The sequence below is a fragment of the Ascaphus truei genome, chromosome 5 (genome assembly GCF_040206685.1).
Source record: "Ascaphus truei isolate aAscTru1 chromosome 5, aAscTru1.hap1, whole genome shotgun sequence".
Classification (NCBI taxonomy): domain Eukaryota; kingdom Metazoa; phylum Chordata; class Amphibia; order Anura; family Ascaphidae; genus Ascaphus; species Ascaphus truei.
In genome coordinates this window covers 282,790,179-282,811,857 of record NC_134487.1, presented here as the reverse complement: position 1 = coordinate 282,811,857, position 21,679 = coordinate 282,790,179, and the positions used below count along the sequence as shown (strand labels likewise).

The following is a 21,679-nucleotide window of genomic DNA, read 5'->3' as shown; positions in this document are numbered from 1 at the left end:
GTGCTGTAGATCAGATGAGGCGGGAATATAACCCCGCAGCTGTCCCTGATTAGTTCTCAGGTAACAGGGTTCAATCTTCAATTGGACGAACGCCAATAATATTGGCTGAAGGAGTGCTCATCAATAGCAGCTAATATTGGAGAGGCCTGCTTGTAATGGCATTCTCTGGGCAGAGGAGCAGGAAACGGATGCTGCATATACCTTTCATTTAGTTAGGCCGCGATTATAGTGGCCGCGTGCGTGACACCGTGCGCCGTGAGTACAAAAGTGTGTTCCTCAGTGAGGCTGCCCATAGTGCACACAAGCGCTGCAGAGCGATCGCACGGGCAATTTTTTTAATTGTTTTTTTTCGTGTGTTGGCCGCGTCACAGCCGCGTCACGTGAGCGGTTCAGCCAATGAGGGCAAACCAGCCTGGTGACGCTTCCGCCACTCCTCCCAATCACCTCCAGCCGCAGTGCATGTTTCGCACGAGCGACAGGCCCGCGCTCCGTCGTGCGCGGCAACTGTAATCGCGGCCTTATAGGGATTATGTTATCGGACCATCACAGCTTAATTAGCTACAGTGAGTGAAAGGCTCGGTTACATGGTAGCGCTGCAGTACGATGAAGCAGGAAAACTAACCTGCAAATGCCCCTGGTTAATTACCAAAATCCAATATTTAGTTAGTGGACAGACGCACGTCATATTAGAAATGAGTTCTCATCAATTACAGTTAGTGGATGGCAGTGCTGCTTCTCGAGGTATTTGTAGTCCGCAGAGCAGGTCAGTAATCCTGCAAGTGGCTTCGATATAGTTGCATGGTTCCCGAATCCAGAATTCAAGATGTTAACCACATTGATGGACTTACTTAGCGACAACTAGTCTCAATTAGACTAAAAAAGGGAGAGACATAATTAATAAAGTATATTGCACAAGTGTATCACTGCACTTATTATTTGCCATCCTTTTTAATTTGACTCGTTAAAAGTTACGTTCTAATTTCCAAGGTGTGCACCATAAACGCAAGTCTTCTGGGAAGGCCTGTGACCTCCATCACTGTCGCTCCCTTATTTTTGGTCAATATTCACCCTATTTGTGTAGGTTGCACCCTTTTACCTTCCTATTAAGGTGCATTTTGGGCACTAGAATTAAATCTCCTCATTTCAATTGCTATTGAGCAGTATATACTGTACTCCTCTATTAGGCCTCGGGCATGGTCAGCGCTTATGCGCTGACCCGTGCTGAGGCGCGCTGCTGCGCGGCAGTGAGCCCCTGCAGCCGCAATGAGAGCGGAAGCGTAAGTCTTAGCAAAATGTTAAATTCAAGCGCTCATGGGAGCGCAGGGCCAGTCACGTGAGCGGTTCGCCCAATGAGGGCGAACCAGCTCCGTGACGTCACAGCCCCCCCTCCCCCCCCCGACACGTTCCCGGACCAAGGCCAGGGAAAGCGGGTGCTTTCCCTCAGCCTCCGTGCGCCTCAGCACGGCTGCAGTCCTATGGACGCAGCCTAAGTCTCAATTAGATCATCAGTAAGATTCCCTGTTCGATTATTTAATTACAAGGTAACTGAGATAATTGCTCATTTAATTAGGATAACAACTTAGTTTGTGAATAGTCAGTTGATTCAAGAGATTCATATTGATAGAACTATAATTGTTACTCTGTAGCTTGTTGCAGTTACTGCGCTCTGAATCAGAGCAGGAGGGGACAAAGCCCCCAATGTATAATCCTTAGTATTTATTTATTTATTTATAAAATGTGTTACCAGGAAGTAATACATTGAGAGTTACCTCTCGTTTTCAAGTATGCCCTGGGTAGAGTTAAGATGACAAATAATACATGGTTACAAATACATAGTTACATAAGTGAACAGGGTATACATTATATACAAGACATTGCATGCATAGTTAGAGATAGTATATGTTATAGGCGTATGTAACAGTTACAGACCAGATTAAAATGTGAGACAACTTTAGTTTTGAAAGAACTCGGACTGGTGGCGGCTGTGAGAGTCTCCGGTAGACTGTTCCAGTTTTGGGGTGCACGGTAAGAGAAGGAGGAGCGGACGGATACTTTGTTGAGCCTTTGGACCATGAACCGTCTTTTGGAGTCAGATCTCAGATGATAAGTGCTGCATGTGGTAGGGGTGAGGAGCTTGTTCAGATGGACAGGTAGCTTGCCCAGAAAGTACAGTATTTGAAGGCAAGAAAGGAAAGATAAACTTTGCGCCTAGACTCAAGTGATGACCAATCTAGTTATTTGAGCATTTCGCAGTGATGTGTGTTGTAGTTGCATTGGAGAACAAAACGGCATATTGAATTGTAGAGGGTATCAAGTTTGCTAAGGTGGGTTTGGGGAGCCGAGCCATATACAATGTCCCCATAGTCGATAATTGGCATTAGCATCTGCTGTGCGATACGCTTTCTGACCAGCAGACTTAGGGAGTATTTGTTCCTGTAAAGTACCCCTAGTTTGGCATAGGTTTTGGATGTCAGGGTATCAACGTGCACCCCAAATGTTGAATGGGAGTCAAACCATATGCCCAAGTATTTAAAACGAGTAACAGGAGTTATGGTGGTATTAGCGTTGGTTCTGATCTGGAGCTGTTATTGGAAGCTTGAAAAATGTAGCCTTGGTCCCAAATACCATTGTTACAGTCTTGTCTATGTTTAAAAACAGTTTGTTTTGGGAAATCCAATTTTCAAGTCTCAAAAAGTCAGATTGAAGTAAGTGTTCAACGTCGGAGAGGCTAGGGCTGTGTGCATATAAGATTGTGTCATCTGCATACATGTGTATTGAAGCTCCCTTACAAGCTGTATGAAGATCATTGATGAACACTGAGAAGAGTAGGAGCCTCAGAACAGAGCCTTGCGGGACACCACAGGTGATATCCAAGGGGTTGGAATTAGAGCCTGAGATAGACACATATTGGGATCTACCTGATAGGTAGGAATGAAACCAGTTTAAAGTATGCTTCCCTATTCCAGAGCACTGGAGTTTGTTAAGCAAGATAACATGATCAAAAGTATCAAAAGTCTTTGCAAAATCTAGGAATATTGTACCAGTGCGTTGTCCCCGTTCCATTCCACACTGGATTTCGTTGCAAACTTTTAGCAGGGTAGTTACGGTGGAGTGTTTGTGGCGAAAGCCAGATTGGAATTGGCTAGGGAAATTTGTCTTGGTATAGTAATTGCTTAATTGGGACTGAACACATGTTTCCATGACTTTGGATAGGATTGGGAAAAGGGAGATTGGCTTGTAGTTTGAGACAGTGTTTTTGTCCCCACTTTTGAAGATTGGGACAACTCTGGCAGTTTTCCAGGTTTAAGGGATATGGCCTGCAGACAGAATAGAGTTGACTAGGGAAGCAATTGGTTTAGCAATGGCTGGGGCACCAGGTCTTAGGAACTTTGATTGCAGTAAGTCAGGTCCACATTGGCTGCTTAGTTTTAATTTGAGGAGCGCTTGTGTAATCTCCTCTTTGTATATTGGGACAAATTGAAAATTGCGAGCAGTGTTGTGAGAGGGTGGGGCTACAGGAGTACTCTCAGAGTGAGGTTCATGTTTGTGGTTTGGGTTGCGTTTCGCTAATAAGTTAGTAGCACACCCCTTAAGTAATCATTGAATGCATTTGCAATGTCAGTGGGATTTGTTAGAGTAATATGCTCCTTTGTGATATTACTTGCTTGTTGATGGCTAAAAGGCTGGAATATGTTGTTGATAACCTTCCAGATGTTAGCTGGGTTTGATGTATTCTGGAGGAGATTGTCAGAGTAATATTGTGCTTTTGCATGTCTTGTTTGCCTTGTGCACATGTTCTGCAGGCATCTGTAGTTATTAATATCCTTGGTAGTGCCAGTTACTTTGTAGCTTTTCCACAAGGCATCCCTAAGATGGTAGAGTGCTATAAGGTCAGCTGTAACCCACGGAAGGTGGGCCCCCCGTACTCTTATTCTGCATAGTGGAGCCTGGGTATCACAGAGTTTTAAGAACTCAGATTGGAAATAGTTGAGCGCAGAATCAGGGTCGGGAATTAAGTCGATTCTGTACCAATGGAAGTTGGTAAGGTCAGCCAGAAACTGTTGTGGGTTAATGTTTCTAAATGTTCTAGTGAGGAGAACTTTAGGGCTTGATTGGGGTGGTAGCAAGCTTTACAAAGTAACTGAATTGCTCAGATTGTTATGTTCAGAAACCTTGTTAGTGTTAGTGCACTCAGATGAAAATACAGTAGCACACACAAGGTTATGAAGAATACTGCATTCTGAAACACTCAATGTATAACTCTTAATGAGCTTACACAGTAACCGAGTTAATTGCTCAGATTGTTATGTCCAAGTAAAAAAAAGCCTTTGTTTAGTGTACTGTAGGGGAACTCAGATCAATATAGCCCGCATAAGTTTATGTGAGGGATGTAGATGTTAATATTACCAACGCACTACGACTAATTAAGCTGGCTGTGATCATCCGATCTTTGCCTGACAAAATACCTTTCTGTTTGGACTCTGGCGCCCTGTAACCAGGGCCGCCAACAGGGGGGGAGAACCGGGACAACTGTTCCGGGCCAGGCAGCTGCGGGGGGGCCACCTGGATGGAACTGGAAGTTAAGACAGAGGTCGGGCCCAATTTCTGTGTCTGGCTGCCGGACCACAGCTGCTTCGGGTATCTCTCTGCCGGGTCTGACTGTCTCCTCCTAAGTGTATAGTGTGTGTGTGTATTGTGTGTGTGGTGAGTGGGTTTGTGTGTGTGTGGTGGGTGTAGCGTACATCCCCTCCTTCACCCACTCCTACACACTCCTCCAATCCTCCTGCACTCACTTGTACACTACTCCAACACCCACTCCAATACCTACTCCAACATCCACTCCTACAACCCCCCTGTACCCCTTCTGCACACACTGCAAGGAAATATTGTCTTATCTATACAATAGCACAGGGTTCCTCAAGCCTCCCCCCATCTCCACAACAGGTCAGGCTGGGTTTGATGTATTCTGGAGGAGATTGTCAGAGTAATTGTTGCAGGGTAAATGCAACTACACACGCAGGTTCTTTGGATAAGGCTTATTTATTTAGCCTTAATTTATACAGCACACAAAACAAAAATAGCTTTTCATCAGCAAACAAAAGAAAATTTTATTTTTCTTCAGCAGACAAAACAGTTTCTCTTTATCAGACAGAGTAAAAATAAGGCAACTACTCTTTTCTATGCAGGAGACAGATAGTTGATGAACCATGTACTTTGCTAACAGACCTTGTATCAAGCTGTTCTCTCTCCAGAGTTTCAGGGGATTTTCCTGTTTCAGATAGCATACAACAGACAGACCTTCTATCAGTAATCTCCTCTCTCCTGAACAGCCAGCCCCATGTGTCTACAGCCTGGGGTTTTAACACACCTTGATTAGGCAGCTGGGATCCAACTAATTGTCCTGAGGTTCCCAGCTGAAGTTAACCTAGTCACTGCTGCACTGCAGACTAGACATAGGTCTGCCAGGCTATAGCTGGTGGCTTTTATTTACCCTGTCACAGTAATATTGTGCTTTTGCGTGCCTTGTTTGCCTTGTGCACATGTTCCGCAGGCATCTGTAGTTATTAATATCCTTGGTAGTGCCAGTTACTTTGTAGCGTTTCCACAAGGCATCCCTGAAATGGTAAAGTGCTATAAGGTCAGCTGTAACCCAAGGAAGGTGGGCCCCCCGTACTCTTATTCTGCGTAGTGGAGCATGGGTATCACAGAGTTTTAAGAACTCGGATTGGAAATAGTCGAGCGCAGAATCAGGGTCGGGAATTAAGTCGATTCTGTACCAATGGAAGTTGGTAAGGTCAGCCAGAAACTGTTGTGGGTTAATGTTTCTAAATGTTCTAGTGAGGAGAACTTTAGGGCTTGATTGGGGTGGTAGCAAGCTTTACAAAGTAACTGAATTGCTCAGATTGTTATGTTCAGAAACCTTGTTAGTGTTAGTGCACTCAGATGAAAATACAGTAGCACACACAAGGTTATGAAGAATACTGCATTCTGAAACACTCAATGTATAACTCTTAATGAGCTTACACAGTAACCGAGTTAATTGCTCAGATTGTTATGTCCAAGTAAAAAAAAAGCCTTCGTTTAGTGTACTGTAGGGGAACTCAGATCAATATAGCCCGCATAAGTTTATGTGAGGGATGTAGATGTTAATATTACTAACGCACTGCGACTAATTAAGCTGGCTGTGATCACCCGATCTTTGCCTGACAAAATACCTTTCTGTTTGGACTCTGGCGCCCTGTAACCAGGGTCGCCAACAGGGGGGGAGAACCGGGACAACTGTTCCGGGCCAGGCAGCTGCCAGGGGCCCACCTGGATGGAACTGGAAGTTAAGACAGAGGTCGGGCCCAATTTCTGTGTCTGGCTGCCGGACCACAGCTGCGTCGGGTATCTCTCTGCCGGGTCTGACTGTCTCCTCCTAAGTGTATAGTGTGTGTGTGTGTGTGTGTATTGCGTGTGTGGTGGGTGGGTTTGTGTGTGTGTGGTGGGGGTAGTGTACATCCCCTCCTTCACCCACTCCTACACACTCCTCCAACCCTGCTGCACTCACTTGTACACTACTCCAACACCCACTCCTATGCCTACTCCAACATCCACTCCTACAACCCCCCTGTACCCCTCCTGCACACACTGCAAGGAAACGTTGTCTTATCTATACATTAGCACAGGGTTCCTCAAGCCTCCCCCCCCCCCCCACGTCAGGTTTTCCCAGGATATCCCAGCTTCAGCACAGGTGGCTCAGTCGAAGGTTTTATCCTTAAAACCTGGCCTGTTGGGGGGCTTGAGGACTTGAGTTGAGCACTCCTTGTATTATCACAGCCTAGGGAGGAGCTGACTCGTCCTCCCATGGGACGCTCTGTTTATCCCGTATTTCTGTACTCACCAGGCACACAGCTTGGTTGACTATCAGCCAGCAACATCCACATCCGGCTACCGGGACCCATCTCGCCCTCCCCCCCCCCCCTCTTGAAGCAGGTTTCTTCCCCCTGCTGCGGCCCAGCCTCCCATGTAGGCTCCACCTCCGCACCAGAACCCAGGCCAACTGATCGTTGCGGCACCGGAGGCCCCCCCCACTTAAGGTGTGTGTGTCCGTAGACAGCTTTCCCAGGGCCCAGGATAAAGTTTCTACTGGGTCACCCCCCACTCCCCCCCAAGATTATTGGAACACATCAACAGAATTATCAATGCACTACTTTAAGAAAAAACGCGTATTTCTCGTTCATTAAGCATCACTGCTTTAGTGTTGACAATGTCAGCTTGGAAATCCGGGGGACGGGTTGTAATTATGAGAAGACATTGCTTAAGAGAGGAAATTCTTGGATTTTTATTTTTGATAGTGTTCAACCAAATGGTTTAAATGAAGAACTCAACTTTTCTATGTACATATGATTGATTTGGAGCTGTTTTAACGTGGTTTCTCTTTCTAATAGTATCTTTAAATTAGATAAGTGGGGATGTCATACATGATCATTATAAAAGGGAGAGGCATAAGCCTTCATAGAGATGACCCCTGATGAAGCTGTGGTGAAACGCGCGTCGGGGTGTGTTTACAGGTGTGACCTTGGGAGAATGTGGTAGCGTAGACCCTGTTTGTCCGACATAGAGTAGGAGGTACCTTCCCTCCCGCAGTGAGCCGCGGCCCGATATGGACTTGTCCGCATGATGCAGAGACTGCACTTACTTCCGGGCAGCAAAGGAGATTTTCTCCGTCAGAAGCTTGCTCCGCCATTTTGGAAAAACATAAAGAGACTGGCACGCGTCTTTCACTACTATTAGTTTGCCCTTTCTTCACACTCTTGTGGGCCTTTGCTTCGAGACGTGCCTCTCTGAACCCTCATTGAAACAGAGAATGTGAGGACTCAATCTATATGACTGTTTTCTTCTCCGGAATCACTCACCCATGTTTTTCTCACTATCTGGCTGTGACTAAGAGAGTCTGGGTCACTCTGGTCAATGATCTACAGGCCAGTTGCAGGCTACTGAATTGTATGAAAACAATTACATAGTAGATGAGGTTGAAAAAAGACGTACGTCCATCAAGTTCAACCAATGCTACATTTAGACGACAGATACTTTATCCTATATTTGTACTTAAGTACTTTCTGTTCATGTGCATCTCTTCACGTATATGATTACTAGTGCTGACGGCTCAACTGATATATCATAATTTACTTCTTTATGGTTCACTTATGTATTATAATGTATTTTATTAGGATATTTTTTCCATACATGCTGCTATTCCCATTAATTATTTTTAGATATGGCTCACACCAATGAGTTCCATTATCTAGCTGTATATATATATGTATATATGTATATATGTATATATATATTTTTGGCTGTTGTGTGCATCATTTCTTCAGAAGGGTTTCCCACGGTACTGTTTGTTGATGTTGCATATCAGGTTCTGATTGGACCACTTTTGGTCGGACCCGTGTGTAACCAGTTGTGGTTAGTAGTGTTTTGGAAATGATAGAGATGTCAGTAGGAGAGACTGAGAAGAGGCCCTAGGAGGGGGGGTGTATATGAGGGGCTCTGTGCCTCTGTTCTGTGCCTGTGGTAACCCCCTCTCTCTGGCCGTGTGTGTGTGGGGGGGACGGGGGGGGGGGGGCGTCCCCTTCACACTAGTTAAGCAGAAGAATGAAGCTCCGGCTCACTTTTAAAGCTGTTTTGTCAGTTGTTTCCGCTGTATTCAGGATTGTTCTTTGGGGGCAAAGAGAGGGGGCCCTGCTAACCTTTTCCCTGCCAGAGTAGCCAGCTGTGCGTTGCTCTGTGTGTCACCGGGCCGCATTGTGTTACAGGCTCCTCTGGCACTGAAGTGGCGCGTAGCTGTGTGTGTCTCATTGGTATTTGTTACAGAGCAATAACAAGCTTTGTGTAGTAACACTGAGCCCACAACGGGAAAACAAAGAGAGCATTCTGCGCCCCTTCAACATCTCTATCAGACAGATTACAAGAGGGCCAAGATTTTATAAACATGTCACAGAGACCACAACAGAGCTAACACTCCAGGGGAGAGGGGGTAATTCTATTGATTAGAAATACACATTCACATGGGACAGAAGCACTGAAATACAATAGAGTATAAAGGGGGAGCTAAAAAGCAGAGAGGAGGGCAGCAGGATGTTGGGGTGTGGATGGCTGGGTATAACAGGGCAGTGAGGAGGGCAGCAGGGTGTTGGGGTATATAGGGAGGGGTATAACAGGGCAGTAAGGAGGGGCAGCAGGATGTTGGGGTGTGTATGGCTGGGTATAACAGGGCAGTGAGGAGGGCAGCAGGGTGTTGGGGTATATAGGGAGGGGTATAACAGAGCAGTAAGGAGGGCAGCAGGAGTTTGGGGTGTGTAGGAAGGGGGTATAACAAGGCAGGGAGGAGGGCATCAGGATGGTTGGGGGGTATATGAAGGTTTATGACAGGGCAGTGAGATGGGGTGTATACGGAGGGGTATAAGAAGGCAGTGAGGAGGGCCGCAGGATTTTGGGGTGTATACATAGGGGTATAACAGGGCAGTGAGGAGGATTACAGGGTGTTGGGGTGTATAGGGAGGGGTATAACAGGGCAGTGAGGAGGGCCACAGCATTTTGGGGTGTATACGGAGGGGTATAACAGGGCAGTGAGGAGGGCCACAGCATTTTGGGGTGTATACGGAGGGGTATAACAGGGCAGTGAGGAGGCAGCAGGGTGTTGGGGAGTATAAGGAGGGGTATAACATGGAGGAGGGCTGCATGGTGTTGGGGTGTATAGGAAGGGGTATAACAATGCAGTGAGGATTACAGGGTGTTGGGGTGTATAGGGAGGGGTATAACAGGGCAGTGAGGATTACAGGGTGTTGGGGTGTATAGGGAGGGGTATAACAGGGCAGTGAGGATTACAGGGTGTTGGGGTGTATAGGGAGGGGTATAACAGGGCAGTGAGGATTACAGGGTGTTGGGGTGTATAGGGAGGGGTATAACAGGGCAGTGAGGATTACAGGGTGTTGGGGTGTATAGGGAGGGGTATAACAGGGCAGTGAGGATTACAGGGTGTTGGGGTGTATAGGGAGGGGTATAACAGGGCAGTGAGGATTACAGGGTGTTGGGGTGTATAGGGAGGGGTATAACAGGGCAGTGAGGATTACAGGGTGTTGGGGTGTATAGGGAGGGGTATAACAGGGCAGTGAGGAGGCAGCAGGATTGCATCTTATTGTCTTGTCCTAACAGAATCCAAACCTCTGGTATATTGCCTGACACTTTCAGTGATAATACACTATTGCATGATGTACGTAAAATCAAACGATTCGGATCTAGCCCCAAAGTTCTGTTCACTCGCACATTTAGAAGTGTTAACCTCCAACTTTTTCTTGTTGACCTCAGCAAGTGACCTTGGCTCCGAATCAATTCTATATCAGACTCTGATTTTGTACTCGAGTCCAATGTCACTTGTGAGCACATTCACATGTAGGGTTGCCAGGTGGCATGTCCAAAAATACTGGACACAATGGTGAAAGGTGCGACGCGCGAGAATCGTTGGTGTGGAAGAATGTTATTTATAAATGACCTGACTGTTATGTCATTGTTTCTAAATTTCACTCCACGTATTCACCAATTTGCATCAATTTATATTCTGTTTCGTAAAACATTTGGGGAGGGGTCCTGGGAGGGAGCGCCCTTCCGAGGATTTCTTTAGGAAATAGAATACGAAATAGTGCAAATTGTTGCATGCTTGGAGTGAAATTTAGAACAAATGACGTAATGGTCAGATCATTTATAAATAACTTACCTGCAGTCATACTGTACATGGCGAGCAATACTGATCTTACTGCTCCTCCCACATATTCCAAGATTGTTGCACCCCTCTTCATCCTCTCTCCCCTTATCCTCTCGTCCTCTCACCCCCCTTCATCCTGTCTCATCCCCCCTCCCTTTATCCTCTCATCCCCCCTCCCTTCATCCTCTCTCATCCCCTCCTCAATTCATCCTCTCACCCCCTCCCTTTATCCTCTCTCACCTTCCCCCCCTTCATCCTCTCTCACCCCCCACCCCTCCCTTCATCCTCTCACCCCCCCTCCCTGACACACACACACACACACACACAACAGAACAAATACACACAAAACACAGTCTTACCTCTCTCTGCTCCATGCTTTTCCTCCACACTTTGGCCCCACCCCCCCAGGCTCCAGCCACCACCTCCTGATTGGCTGCATTATGCAGCGGCAGCCAGTCAGGTTGGAGGAAGCTGCCCAGCCCCCTAGCAGCAGAAGCCCTGCTCTCTTCCTACCCAGGGTATTATCTCTGAGAGTAACCAAATACCGGGCTGTCCGGTTCAATACCGGACACCTGGCAACCCTATAAACATGTCTCAAACAGGTCTGCCATCCTGCTTTTCCCTACTATGTCATAGCATACAATGCTTCCGCTGCCGCCAGGGATTCTGGGAAATGACAGGCAAATTAGTGCACACAGTGTCACCTTTTGCTTCTTATTCATTTTCACATGGACCCCTATAAGCTTATGCCTGCCGTATTACACAGCTTTCCAGCACAGCCTGGGTTAAAGAAGTGCAGAGCCAGTAACCCTACTCATAGACAGCTGTTTCATCCTTTTGTGTCTTTTCAGTGTGAGGCTGGTTATGCTGGCTCTGCAATATGAAGTTGGAATAGGTTACACATTGCAGAGCCAGCATAACCAGCCTCACACCGGAGACACAAAAGGTTATTATACAGGTAACTGTCTGTATGAAGGGTTACTGGCTCTGCACTTATGTAACACAGGCCGTGCTGGAAAGCTATGTAATACGACAGGCAGAAGCATATAGGGGTCCATGTTAAAATGGATAAGAAGCAAAAGTTGACACTGTGTGCTCATTTGCATGTCATTACCCAGAATCCCTGGCTGCAGTGGAAGTACGTTATGCTATGGCTACAGCCCCAGTGCCTGTGCTGCACGCACGTCTATGAGGCAGGCAGCGCTTGCAGCCAAGTCCCACGGTCTGCAGTTTGCTGCAGGAGGAAAGACGGGGATGGGGGGGGGCGTGACGGGGGCGCGGCCGTGACATCACCCGGCAGGTTCGCCCTTATTGGCTGAACCGCCGGAGGGGCGTGGCCTAGTGCTCCGTCGCGAGTCCTGCTCTCAATTTTCTTGAGAGCAGGAGTTTCTGTCGCGCGCAGCACGGTGACCCCCCCTCGCAGCGGGCCCGACCCAATTGTGGGGCGGCTCTTGTCCCTTCAGCATCCGCCACAGCGTGCGCTGCAGTAGCCAGCGGGGACCTGCCCTAAGTTATAATGGTGAAAAGCTGTAACGCTTGCGCTGCCCACGAGCAACACAGGACCCCAGTACTGAGGTGGGGAAGTATAGAACCTCGCACCCCAGCAGCGGAGGCGTGCCTGGCAGGCGGACTGTCAACGTAGCCGGGTCTGGGTTGGAGAGAGCGGGTTAGTCCTGATACTTGCCAAGGTCCTGGGTTGGAAAGGTCAGAATCGTAGAAGTCCGTATAGCCGTGGTCTGGGGTTGGAGAGGTCAGCAGCGTCGAGGGTAAGCCGGGGTCAAAATCCAGAGGGGTTTCCAAAGTAAAGCCGGGTCGGTACACGAGTAATCCAAATTGTGAAAGAGACAAGACAGAGCAAGGCACAACAACCGCAGGAGCACAAGGATGCAACTAGTTATGCTCAGCAAAGCAGGAAAGGAACCGGTAACAAGGGAGGCGGAGCGGAGGCGCGGCCTCCGCGGAGGCAAGGATTGGCTGCAGGAGACAAGTGGGGCTGGAAGTACTTGCCACGCAGCTGGGGAGCGGTGCACAACGTCACGTGTGCGCGCCACGCGCGAGAGAAGCGTGGCGGGTCCGAGGGGGCGGAGCTTAGCTCCGTGGCACTCTAGAAGAGTGGAGGTCTACGGGATGACAGGTTAGGAGGGAAGACGTCGCAAAGGACGTTATCCCCGATGCCTTACAAAAGCAGCATTGCAGACCGGACCGAGACATGTGAATGTGCTCACAAGTGATATTTTTATTTGCTAGAATAGATACAAATTGCTGAGCAAATTATAGCCCTGTGAAATCCTGCAGAAATCTGGGAGGTCATCAATAATATTATTTGAGCCCTGCAGCTATCAAGAAGCTTCCATTATCAAACAGGATGATGTAATTTTGTCTGATCATTCATCCATTGTCAACACATTCAATGAATACTTTGTGGCGTGTGCTCCTTCCTTATTATCAAGAGGCAAACATGACCTTAATCTGGAAGCCCAGACTGTGCGAACTCCTGTATCACTGTACTCGTGGATTTCAATTTCAGCCCAGTGTCTGATGAGTACATTGTTCAGGAGCTTCTAAAACTAAAGCTTAACAATCAAGGTGGGCCATGTCTAGTAAATGGGTCAGACAGCACCACAACATGATGACTGTGGTCCTATAAACGATCAGTGGGTATCACGGAAAATGAAGGGGCCCCTTATTCCTCAGAAGAATGTGTATTGAGATGTTCCCAGGCCTCCACTGAGGGAGCAACCCAGGGAGATGCAGACAATACTGAGTCGTAGGGTTGCCAGGTGTCCAGTTTTGAACCGGACAGACCAGGTATTTTGCCGATCTGTCTGGTAAAAAATTAGAGGTAATCCTGGACATGTATGTGTCGGGTATTTTCCCTCTCTGGACGTGCGGGTAGCGCGAGAGTGAAGGGTGGCCGGCTGCAGGGCCCCCGCTCTTACCTCCGATTCAGAAACAGGCTGCAGCGTCATCACCCACCTCCCAGCCAAGGAGAAGACTAGCCAATGGGAGGGCTCAACGTCATTAAGGCTCATGCACAGCTCCCCCATTTGCATGCTGGGAAATGTAGCTTCCTTCCAGCTTTGCACATGGGAGAGGAGAGCTCCACTGAGTCCCTGTCTGCCAGGAGGACCTCCACAGGCAGGGGGAGAGGGTGAGGAAGGAGGATGAAGAGGTAGGAGGATGAAGAGGTAGGAGGATGAGGAGGTGGTGAGGAAGGAGGGGGGTGGTGCTGAGGAAGGAGGGGGTGGTGGTGAGGAAAGAGGAGGATGAGGGGGAGGGTGAAGGTGACGAAGGAGATGGGAGGGTGAAGGTGAGGGAGGAGGAGGGGGGTGAAGGTGTGGAGGGAGGAGGAGGGGGGTGAAGGTGTGGAAGGAGGAGGAGGTGGTGGTGTGAGAGGAGGATGGGGGGAGGGTGAGATGATGAGGGGGGGGTTGTAACAATCTTGGAAGTAGAGAGAGAGGAGCATTAAGATCAGTATAGCTCGCCATGTATGGCGCGAACCGGTTACTGGAATTTTTCAAGTTCGCAGAACCGGTGCATTAACCGGCAGTAGAATCACATGTTTCAGAGCAGGACTGCAGGGGAGGTGCGCCATCTAGCTGTCTGACCCGGAACTTCCGGTGCCTGCAGTTAGAGCTCCTCACATCCTGCTCTGACTGAAGTGATTGCTCTGCCGCTGCATACCATCTCCCTCCCCCCCCCCCCCGCCTGTGTGCGAGGGGAGGGAGAGATATGAGGGAGGTTTGAGAGTGGCTGGGGGAGATGTGAGAGGGACTGGGGGAGGTGTGAGAGGGGCTGGGGGAGGTGTGAGAGTGGCTGGGGGAGATGTGAGAGGGACTGAGGGAGATGTGAGAGGGACTGGGGGAGATGTGAGAGGGACTGGGGGAGGTGTGAGAGGGACTGGGGGAGGTGTGAGAGTGGCTGGGGGAGATGTGAGAGGGACTGGGGGAGGTGTGAGAGGGGCTGGGGGAGATGTGAGAGGGACTGGGGGAGATGTGAGAGGGACTGAGGGAGATGTGAGAAGGACTGGGGGAGGTGTGAGAGTGGCTGGGGGAGATGTGAGAGGGACTGAGGGAGATGTGAGAGGGACTGGGGGAGATGTGAGAGGGGCTGAGGGAGATGTGAGAGGGACTGGGGGAGGTGTGAGAGGGACTGAGGGAGATGTGAGAGGGACTGAGGGAGATGTGAGAGGGACTGAGGGAGATGTGAGAGGGACTGAGGGAGGTGTGAGAGGGACTGGGGGAGGTGTGAGAGGGGCTGGGGGAGGTGTGAGGGGCTGAGGGAGATGTGAGAGGGACTGGGGGAGATGTGAGAGGGACTGAGGGAGATGTGAGAGTGGCTGGGGGAGGTGTGAGAGGGACTGGGGGAGGTGTGAGAGGGACTGGGGGAGGTGTGAGAGGGGCTGGGGGAGGTGTGAGAGGGACTGGGGGAGGTGTGAGAGGGACTGGGGGAGGTGTGAGAGGGACTGAGGGAGATGTGAGAGGGACTGGGGGAGGTGTGAGAGGGACTGGGGGAGGTGTGTCACTGTCCTGTCTGTTTCCTTGCTCTGTCACTGTCCCGTTTGTCCCCCCGCTCTGTCACTGTCCCCCTCCTCTGTCACTGACCTCCCGCTCTGACTGTCCTGTCAGTCTCCTCGCTCTGTCACTGTCCTGTCTGTCCCCCCCGCTCTGTCACTGTCCCCCTCCCCTGTCACTGTTCCTTCTGTCCCCCCGCTCTGTCACTGTCCCCCCGCTCTGTCACTGACCTCCCGCTCTGGCTGTCCTGTCAGTCTCCTCGCTCTGTCACTGTCCTGTCTGTCCCCCCCGCTCTGTCACTGTCCCCATCTGTCCCCCCACTCTGTCACCAGGGCCGCCAACAGAAATCATGGGGCCCAGGACAAATGAAAGGAGCAGGGCAAAACCCCCAGTCCCCCAAACCCATAGCGCACCTACCACGAAAAATAGTTTTTAGCGCTCAACTTTTACTTAACTGTTTTCTTCTTATTGCAATACGGAAAAAAACATTACAATGCAATCTGTTTATTTTTATATTTTAAACAAAAGAGAGGTGACTGACTGTGTTGGTTGGTGACTTGGTGACTGCCTGGGTGGGCGAGTGGGCGACTGACTGCCTTGACTGACTGCCTGGGTGGGTGGATGGGCGACTGACTGCCTGGGTGGGCGGGTGGGCGACTGACTGCCTTGACTGACTGCCTGGGTGGGTGGATGGGCGACTGACTGCCTGGGTGGGCGACTGACTGCCTGGGTGGGCGGGTGGGCGACTGACTGACTGCCTGGGTGGGCGGGTGGGCGACTGACTGCCTTCGACTGACTGCCTGGGTGGGCGGGTGGGCGACTGACTGCCTTGGGTGACTGACTGCCTGGGTGTGCGGGTGACTGACTGCCTGGGTGGGTGACTGCCTGGGTGAGTGGGTGACTGACTGCCTGGGTTGCTCACTGAGTGACTGGGAGGGTGACTGGGTTGGCGCGCGCAGGTTACGCTGAATTGGCACGCGCGGGCTCGCAACAGCGCTTCCCCTCCGTTCCACTTTGGGAGCGGGGGGGGGGGGAGCAAGGGTGGTGCGGGCCCAAAGGCAGCAGGCCCACAGGCAGCAGGCCTGACACCCTGCTTCCATGCGCATGTGCGCTGAGACCTTGGCTCTGCGCATGCGCACAGAATCGCCGGCATTTTTTTTTTTTTATAAAACGGGCACAGCCCTGAATCACGGGGCCCGGGACGCCAACACCGGCGACCCTGTTGGTGGCCCTGTCCGTCACTGTCCCCCCGCTCTGTCACTGTCCCCCCGCTCTGTCACTGTTCCGTCTGTCCCCCGGCTCTGTCACTGTCCCGTCTGTCTCCTCGTTCTGTCACTGTCCCGTCTGTCTCCTCGTTCTGTCACTGTCCCGTCTGTCTCCTCGTTCTGTCACTGTCCCGTCTGTCTCTCTATCTCTCGCTGTCGCCCCTCAGGTGCCTTCTTCATCCCGTACCTCATCTTCCTCTTCACCTGCGGGATCCCCGTCTTCTTCCTGGAGACGGCGCTGGGACAGTACACCAGCCAGGGGGGAGTCACAGCCTGGAGGAAAATCTGCCCCCTCTTTGAAGGTTGGTTTGATCACAGGGGGAGCAGCCACTTACTCGCCCACTCTCCTGCACTCAACTGAAATATCCAACAGCACATGACCCGATGGATGTTATTTACTTACTAAAGTCTCAGAGCTGCAAAACCAGAGCAAAAAAAACAGCACCGGATTTCTCAAAGGAAAAAAACACCAGTGCTTTCAATAGAAATCTTTTGTTGTTGCTGCTGTTTTTGCTCTGCTTTTTCTCCAGCTTTTGCCTCCTGGAATCTTAAATAAATCGGCCCTGATGTGTGGGATCAGACAGTGCCACCTTGTGGACAGAGCTAGCCATGCAGCCTGCATGATGATTTCTGTTAGTGCTCATACAGACGACCTCTGGCATTATTGTATCAGCTGTTACCGGCCCAGACGTGACTTTGCCTTGCAGTATTATTTGATATATAATTTATTAAGGTATCTCTGCTATAAACTTGGTGTGATAAAAAAACAAAACACATTTTGCTGAGAGAGTTGTCACATTCCCCACTGACACATCTGTCGTGTTATCGCCTCCTCTCTGCCTGTGCATGACGTGTATATGACGTGTATATCCCGTGTTCTCTGGCAGGTATTGGATACGCCTCGCAGGTGATAGAGTGTTACCTAAATATTTATTACGTTGTTATCCTGGCCTGGGCGTTATTTTACCTCTTCAGTTCCTTCACAGCCGAGCTTCCCTGGGCCAGCTGCAACCACACCTGGAACACAGGTATTCACGGGATGGGAGATGGGGTGATAGAGGGGGGGTGGGAGAGGGGGTGATAGAGGGGGGGTGGGAGAGGGGGTGATAGAGGGGGTGGGAGAGGGGGTGATAGGGGGATGGGAGAGGGGGTGATAGGGGGATGGGAGAGGGGTGATAGAGGGGGGGGTGATAGAGGGGGGTGGGAGAGGGTGATAGAGGGGGATGGTAGAGGGGATGGGAGAAAGAGGGAGAGGGGTGATAGAGGGGGAATGGCTGAGGGAGTGATAGAGGGGGGCGATAGAGGGGGATGGGAGAGGAAGTGATAGAGGGGGGGATAGGGAGAGAGAGGGGGCTGGGAGAGGGGTGATAGATGGGGATGGGTGAGGAGGTGATAGAGGCGGTATGGGACAGGGGGTGATAGAGGGCGGACGGAGAGAGTGTGTTAGAGGGGGGATGGGAGAGGTTAAGCTGGGTCTAGAATAAGGGACCTTGCAACTTCATGGACACTGGAGCTCAGAACTCACGGGATATATTGATTTCGGGCACATTTGTGACTTTGTTTTGCATTAGTACTTTTCAGAAGGGGAAATTGGAGCTCACGTTAGAAATATTTATGCTCTACAAATGTAACTGTGAAAAGCCCTTAAAGAATAAATCCCTTGTCTTGTAAAATTGAACTTGGGGTTGATAAATAAAAAGTAGTTGTACTGATGTGTGTAAGTAGAAAAGTACTTGATATATATCTCTCTGTGCTATATGCAGACTGAGAGTAGCGGGATCAGTAACTGTCTGTGAAGCTTTATGACGTTTGCTGGGGGTCCATCCCCGCGGGTCTCTGGGGGTTACCCTCACAGTTAACACCCCGCATTATTTCTCTCACAGAGAATTGCATTGATGTCAGTGGAAAGACGGAGAATTGGACGTTCCCGGAAAATGCTACGTCCCCTGTGGTGGAATTCTGGGAGTGCGTGAGCCGTGTGCATGTCATATTACATATATATTCCATGTCATGTGTAACCCACCTCCTAAAGGGTTACTCGCTCCACTCTGGGTTGCTATGGGGATCCGGATGTCACGCTGGGGTTTTTAAGGATGAGGGACTGGTCTAGAAGTTTAGGTTCCTGGAGGAAAAGAGGAGAGGAGCCTCGGGGAGAGTAGACACCCATGCTCTTTTGGTTAATAGTTTTGACCAGGCCCTCCTACTTTATTCTGTTACAGACAGGGATAGTAACCTTGTTAGTTAGGATCCCTAGAGAAGACTAAGGGAGTCCAGTCTAGTTGCTTTGTGAAACGGCATGCGAAACAGGGCCTCAGTAACGAGGATCCCCGGATGCCAGCGTATCAGCTCTAACCGCGGATCTGGGTTGACATTCTTCACAGGCTGAAGTGGAAGTGGCAGTTACCATAAAGGCCAAGGTATTGGGTTACGTATACAAGACCTGCTATAATCCTAATGGGGCTAATATTACCAAAATAATGAGGAGAGATCCCAAAACAATGAGGAGGGTGGCCCGGATCTTAGCACAGTGAAGATATATACCTCCATTTGAGTGTTGAGTGGGCTCTGATGGAAGAACCGTATTCATGTATGTCTGATGTAAAATACACTGCAACATAGACCCAAATAAAATATCCCCCAATCAGTATTGATACACTGACACACAAAGTAACCCCCCTCCCCCTTGTGCCCCATGTTAGGAGACGCACCCTGGGCCTGTCGGACGGGATTCACCACCTGGGCTCTGTGCGCTGGGAGCTGGCTCTGTGTTTGCTGCTGGCCTGGATTATATGTTACTTCTGTATCTGGAAGGGGGTCAAATCCACAGGGAAGGTGAGTGCAGGACCAGAGCCAGCAACAGAGCCTGACTTTAAAGGGCCTGACTCTACAGATCCTGGCCCTACAGAGCCTAACTTGTATGTATGTATGTATGTATGTATGTATGTCTTTATTTATATAGCACCATTAATGTACATAGCGCTTCACAGTAGTAATAAACGTGACAGTCATATAAATAACAAATAATACAAATAACAGATCAAGAGAATAAGTGCTTCAGACATAAAAGTAACATTTAGGAAGAGAAGTCCCAGCTCCGAAGAGCTTACAATCTAATTGGTAGGAAGAATGTACAGAGACAGTAGGAGGGCATTCTGGTAAGTGCGTCTGCAGGGGGGCAAGCTTTATATATCATGTATCTAGTATTATCCACGGTGCTATTCATATGCTTCTTTAAGCAAGTGTGTCTTAAGGTGGGTCTTAAAGGTGGATAGAGAGGGTGCTAGTCAGGTATTGAGGGGAAGGGCATTCCAGAGGTGTGGGGCAGTCAGTGAGAAAGGTTTAAGGCAGGAGAGGACTTTAGATACAAAGGGGGTAGAGAGAAGACATCCTTGAGCAGAACGCAAGAGTCGGGATGGTGCATAGTGAGAAATTAGGGCTGAGATGTAAGGAGAGGCAGAAGAGTGTAAGGCCTCGGACATGGTCAGCGCTTAGGCGCTGACCCGTGCTGAGGCGCACTTACGCTCGGCAGTGAGCCCCTGCAGCCGCAATGAGAGCAGCTTTTGCAGGGGCTCGCGCACGCTTCCGCAGGCGTGCGGAAGCGTAGCCGACAATTCAATTTTAGTTTTGGCGCTCACGAGAGCCAGGGGCCGATCATGTGAGCGGTTCGCCCAATGAGGGCGAACCAGCTCCGTGACGTCACTGGCCCGCTCCTGGACGGCGCGCGAACTAAGGTCAGGGAAAGCACCCGCTTTCCCTCAGCCTCAGCGCGCCTCCGCACGGCTGCAGTCACTATGGACTCAGCCTTAAGCTTTAAAAGTGAGGAGGAGAATTGAGTGCGAGATGCGGGATTTGATCGGAAGCCAGGAGAGTGATTTCAGCAGGGGAGACGCTGAGACAGATTTAGGAAAGAGTAGAGTGATTCTGGCAGCAGCGTTTAGGATAGATTGTAGAGGAGACAGGTGAGAGGCAGGAGGTTACAGTAATCGAGATGGGAGAGAATGAGGGCATCAACAGAGGAAAGGGCGTATCTTTGTAATATTGCGGAGCGAAAAGCGACAGGTTTTAGAAATGTTTTGAATGTGAGGGGCGAATGTGAGAGAGGAGTCGAGTGTGACCCCTAGGCAGCGTGCTTGGGCTACTGGGTGAATGATTGTAGTTCCAACAGTAATGTGGAAGGAGGTAGTAGGGCCAGGTTTGGGAGGAAGTATGAGGTGCTCTGTTTTTGCCATGTTAAGTTTAAGGCGGCGGAGGGCCATCCAGGATGATATCGCAGAGAGACATTCAGAAACTTTGGTCTGTACAGCAGGTGTAAGGTCAGGGGTTGAAAAGTAAATTTGTGTGTCGTCAGCATTGAGTTGATATTTAAACCCAAGAGACATGATTAGGTCACCTAGAGAGAGTGCGTACAGAGAAAAGAGAAGAGGTCTCAGGAAAGAGCCCTGGGGTACCCCCACAGAGAGATCGATAGAGGAGGAGGTGTTAGCAGAAGAGACACTGAAAGTACGATGGGAGAGGTAAGAGAAGATCCAGGATAGAGCTTTGTTACGAATTCCAAGAGTATGAAGAATATGAAGGAGAAGAGGGTGGTCCACAGTATCAAATGCTGCAGACAGGTCAAGTAATATGAGCAGAGCGTAATGACCTCTGTCTTTGGCAGCATGGAGGTCGTCAGTTATTTTAGTGGGGGCTGTTTCAGTGGAGTGAGCAGTGCGGAAGCCAGATTGTAGAGGGTCTAGGAGAGAATAGATGTTGAGAAAATGGAGCAAGCAAGAGAATACAAGGCGTTCAAGGAGTTTAGAGGCAAAAGGCAGGAGGGAGACAGGTCGATAGTTAGAAAGACAGTTAGGGTCAAGCTTCCTGTTGTTGAGTAATGTTATAACTGTTGCATGTTTGGAGGAGGGAAAGGCACCAGAGTAGAGGGAGGAGTTAAACATTAGAGATCTACCTGGTCTGTAGGTGTTATGGAGCAATGCTCTGCAGGGCACACAAGGGAGCTGAGTGCTGGAGCAGGGAACAGCGACCCGCAACCCCCACTCTGCAGAGACTATACTCCTGTCCTCTCCCACTTCTCTTTGATTTGTTACCAATTTTAGTCTCCTCTCCTCTCTCCTTTCTCCCTTGTCTCTCTCTCCTTCTTCTCTCTCGTCTCTCCC

The 21,679-nt window shown here is 49.7% G+C and overlaps 1 protein-coding gene across 1 annotated transcript in view; it reads left to right on the top strand.

Moving 5' to 3' along the window:
- The window catches only part of LOC142496046 (sodium- and chloride-dependent betaine transporter-like), a 91,044-nt gene that overhangs the window by 33,296 nt on the left and 36,069 nt on the right, over window positions 1-21,679 (top strand). The window contains exons 3-6 of the mRNA XM_075602329.1: window positions 16,694-16,828; window positions 17,414-17,554; window positions 18,410-18,491; window positions 19,226-19,358. Coding sequence (XP_075458444.1) covers window positions 16,694-16,828; window positions 17,414-17,554; window positions 18,410-18,491; window positions 19,226-19,358 — 491 coding nt within the window. The remainder of the gene's footprint in view (window positions 1-16,693; window positions 16,829-17,413; window positions 17,555-18,409; window positions 18,492-19,225; window positions 19,359-21,679) is intronic.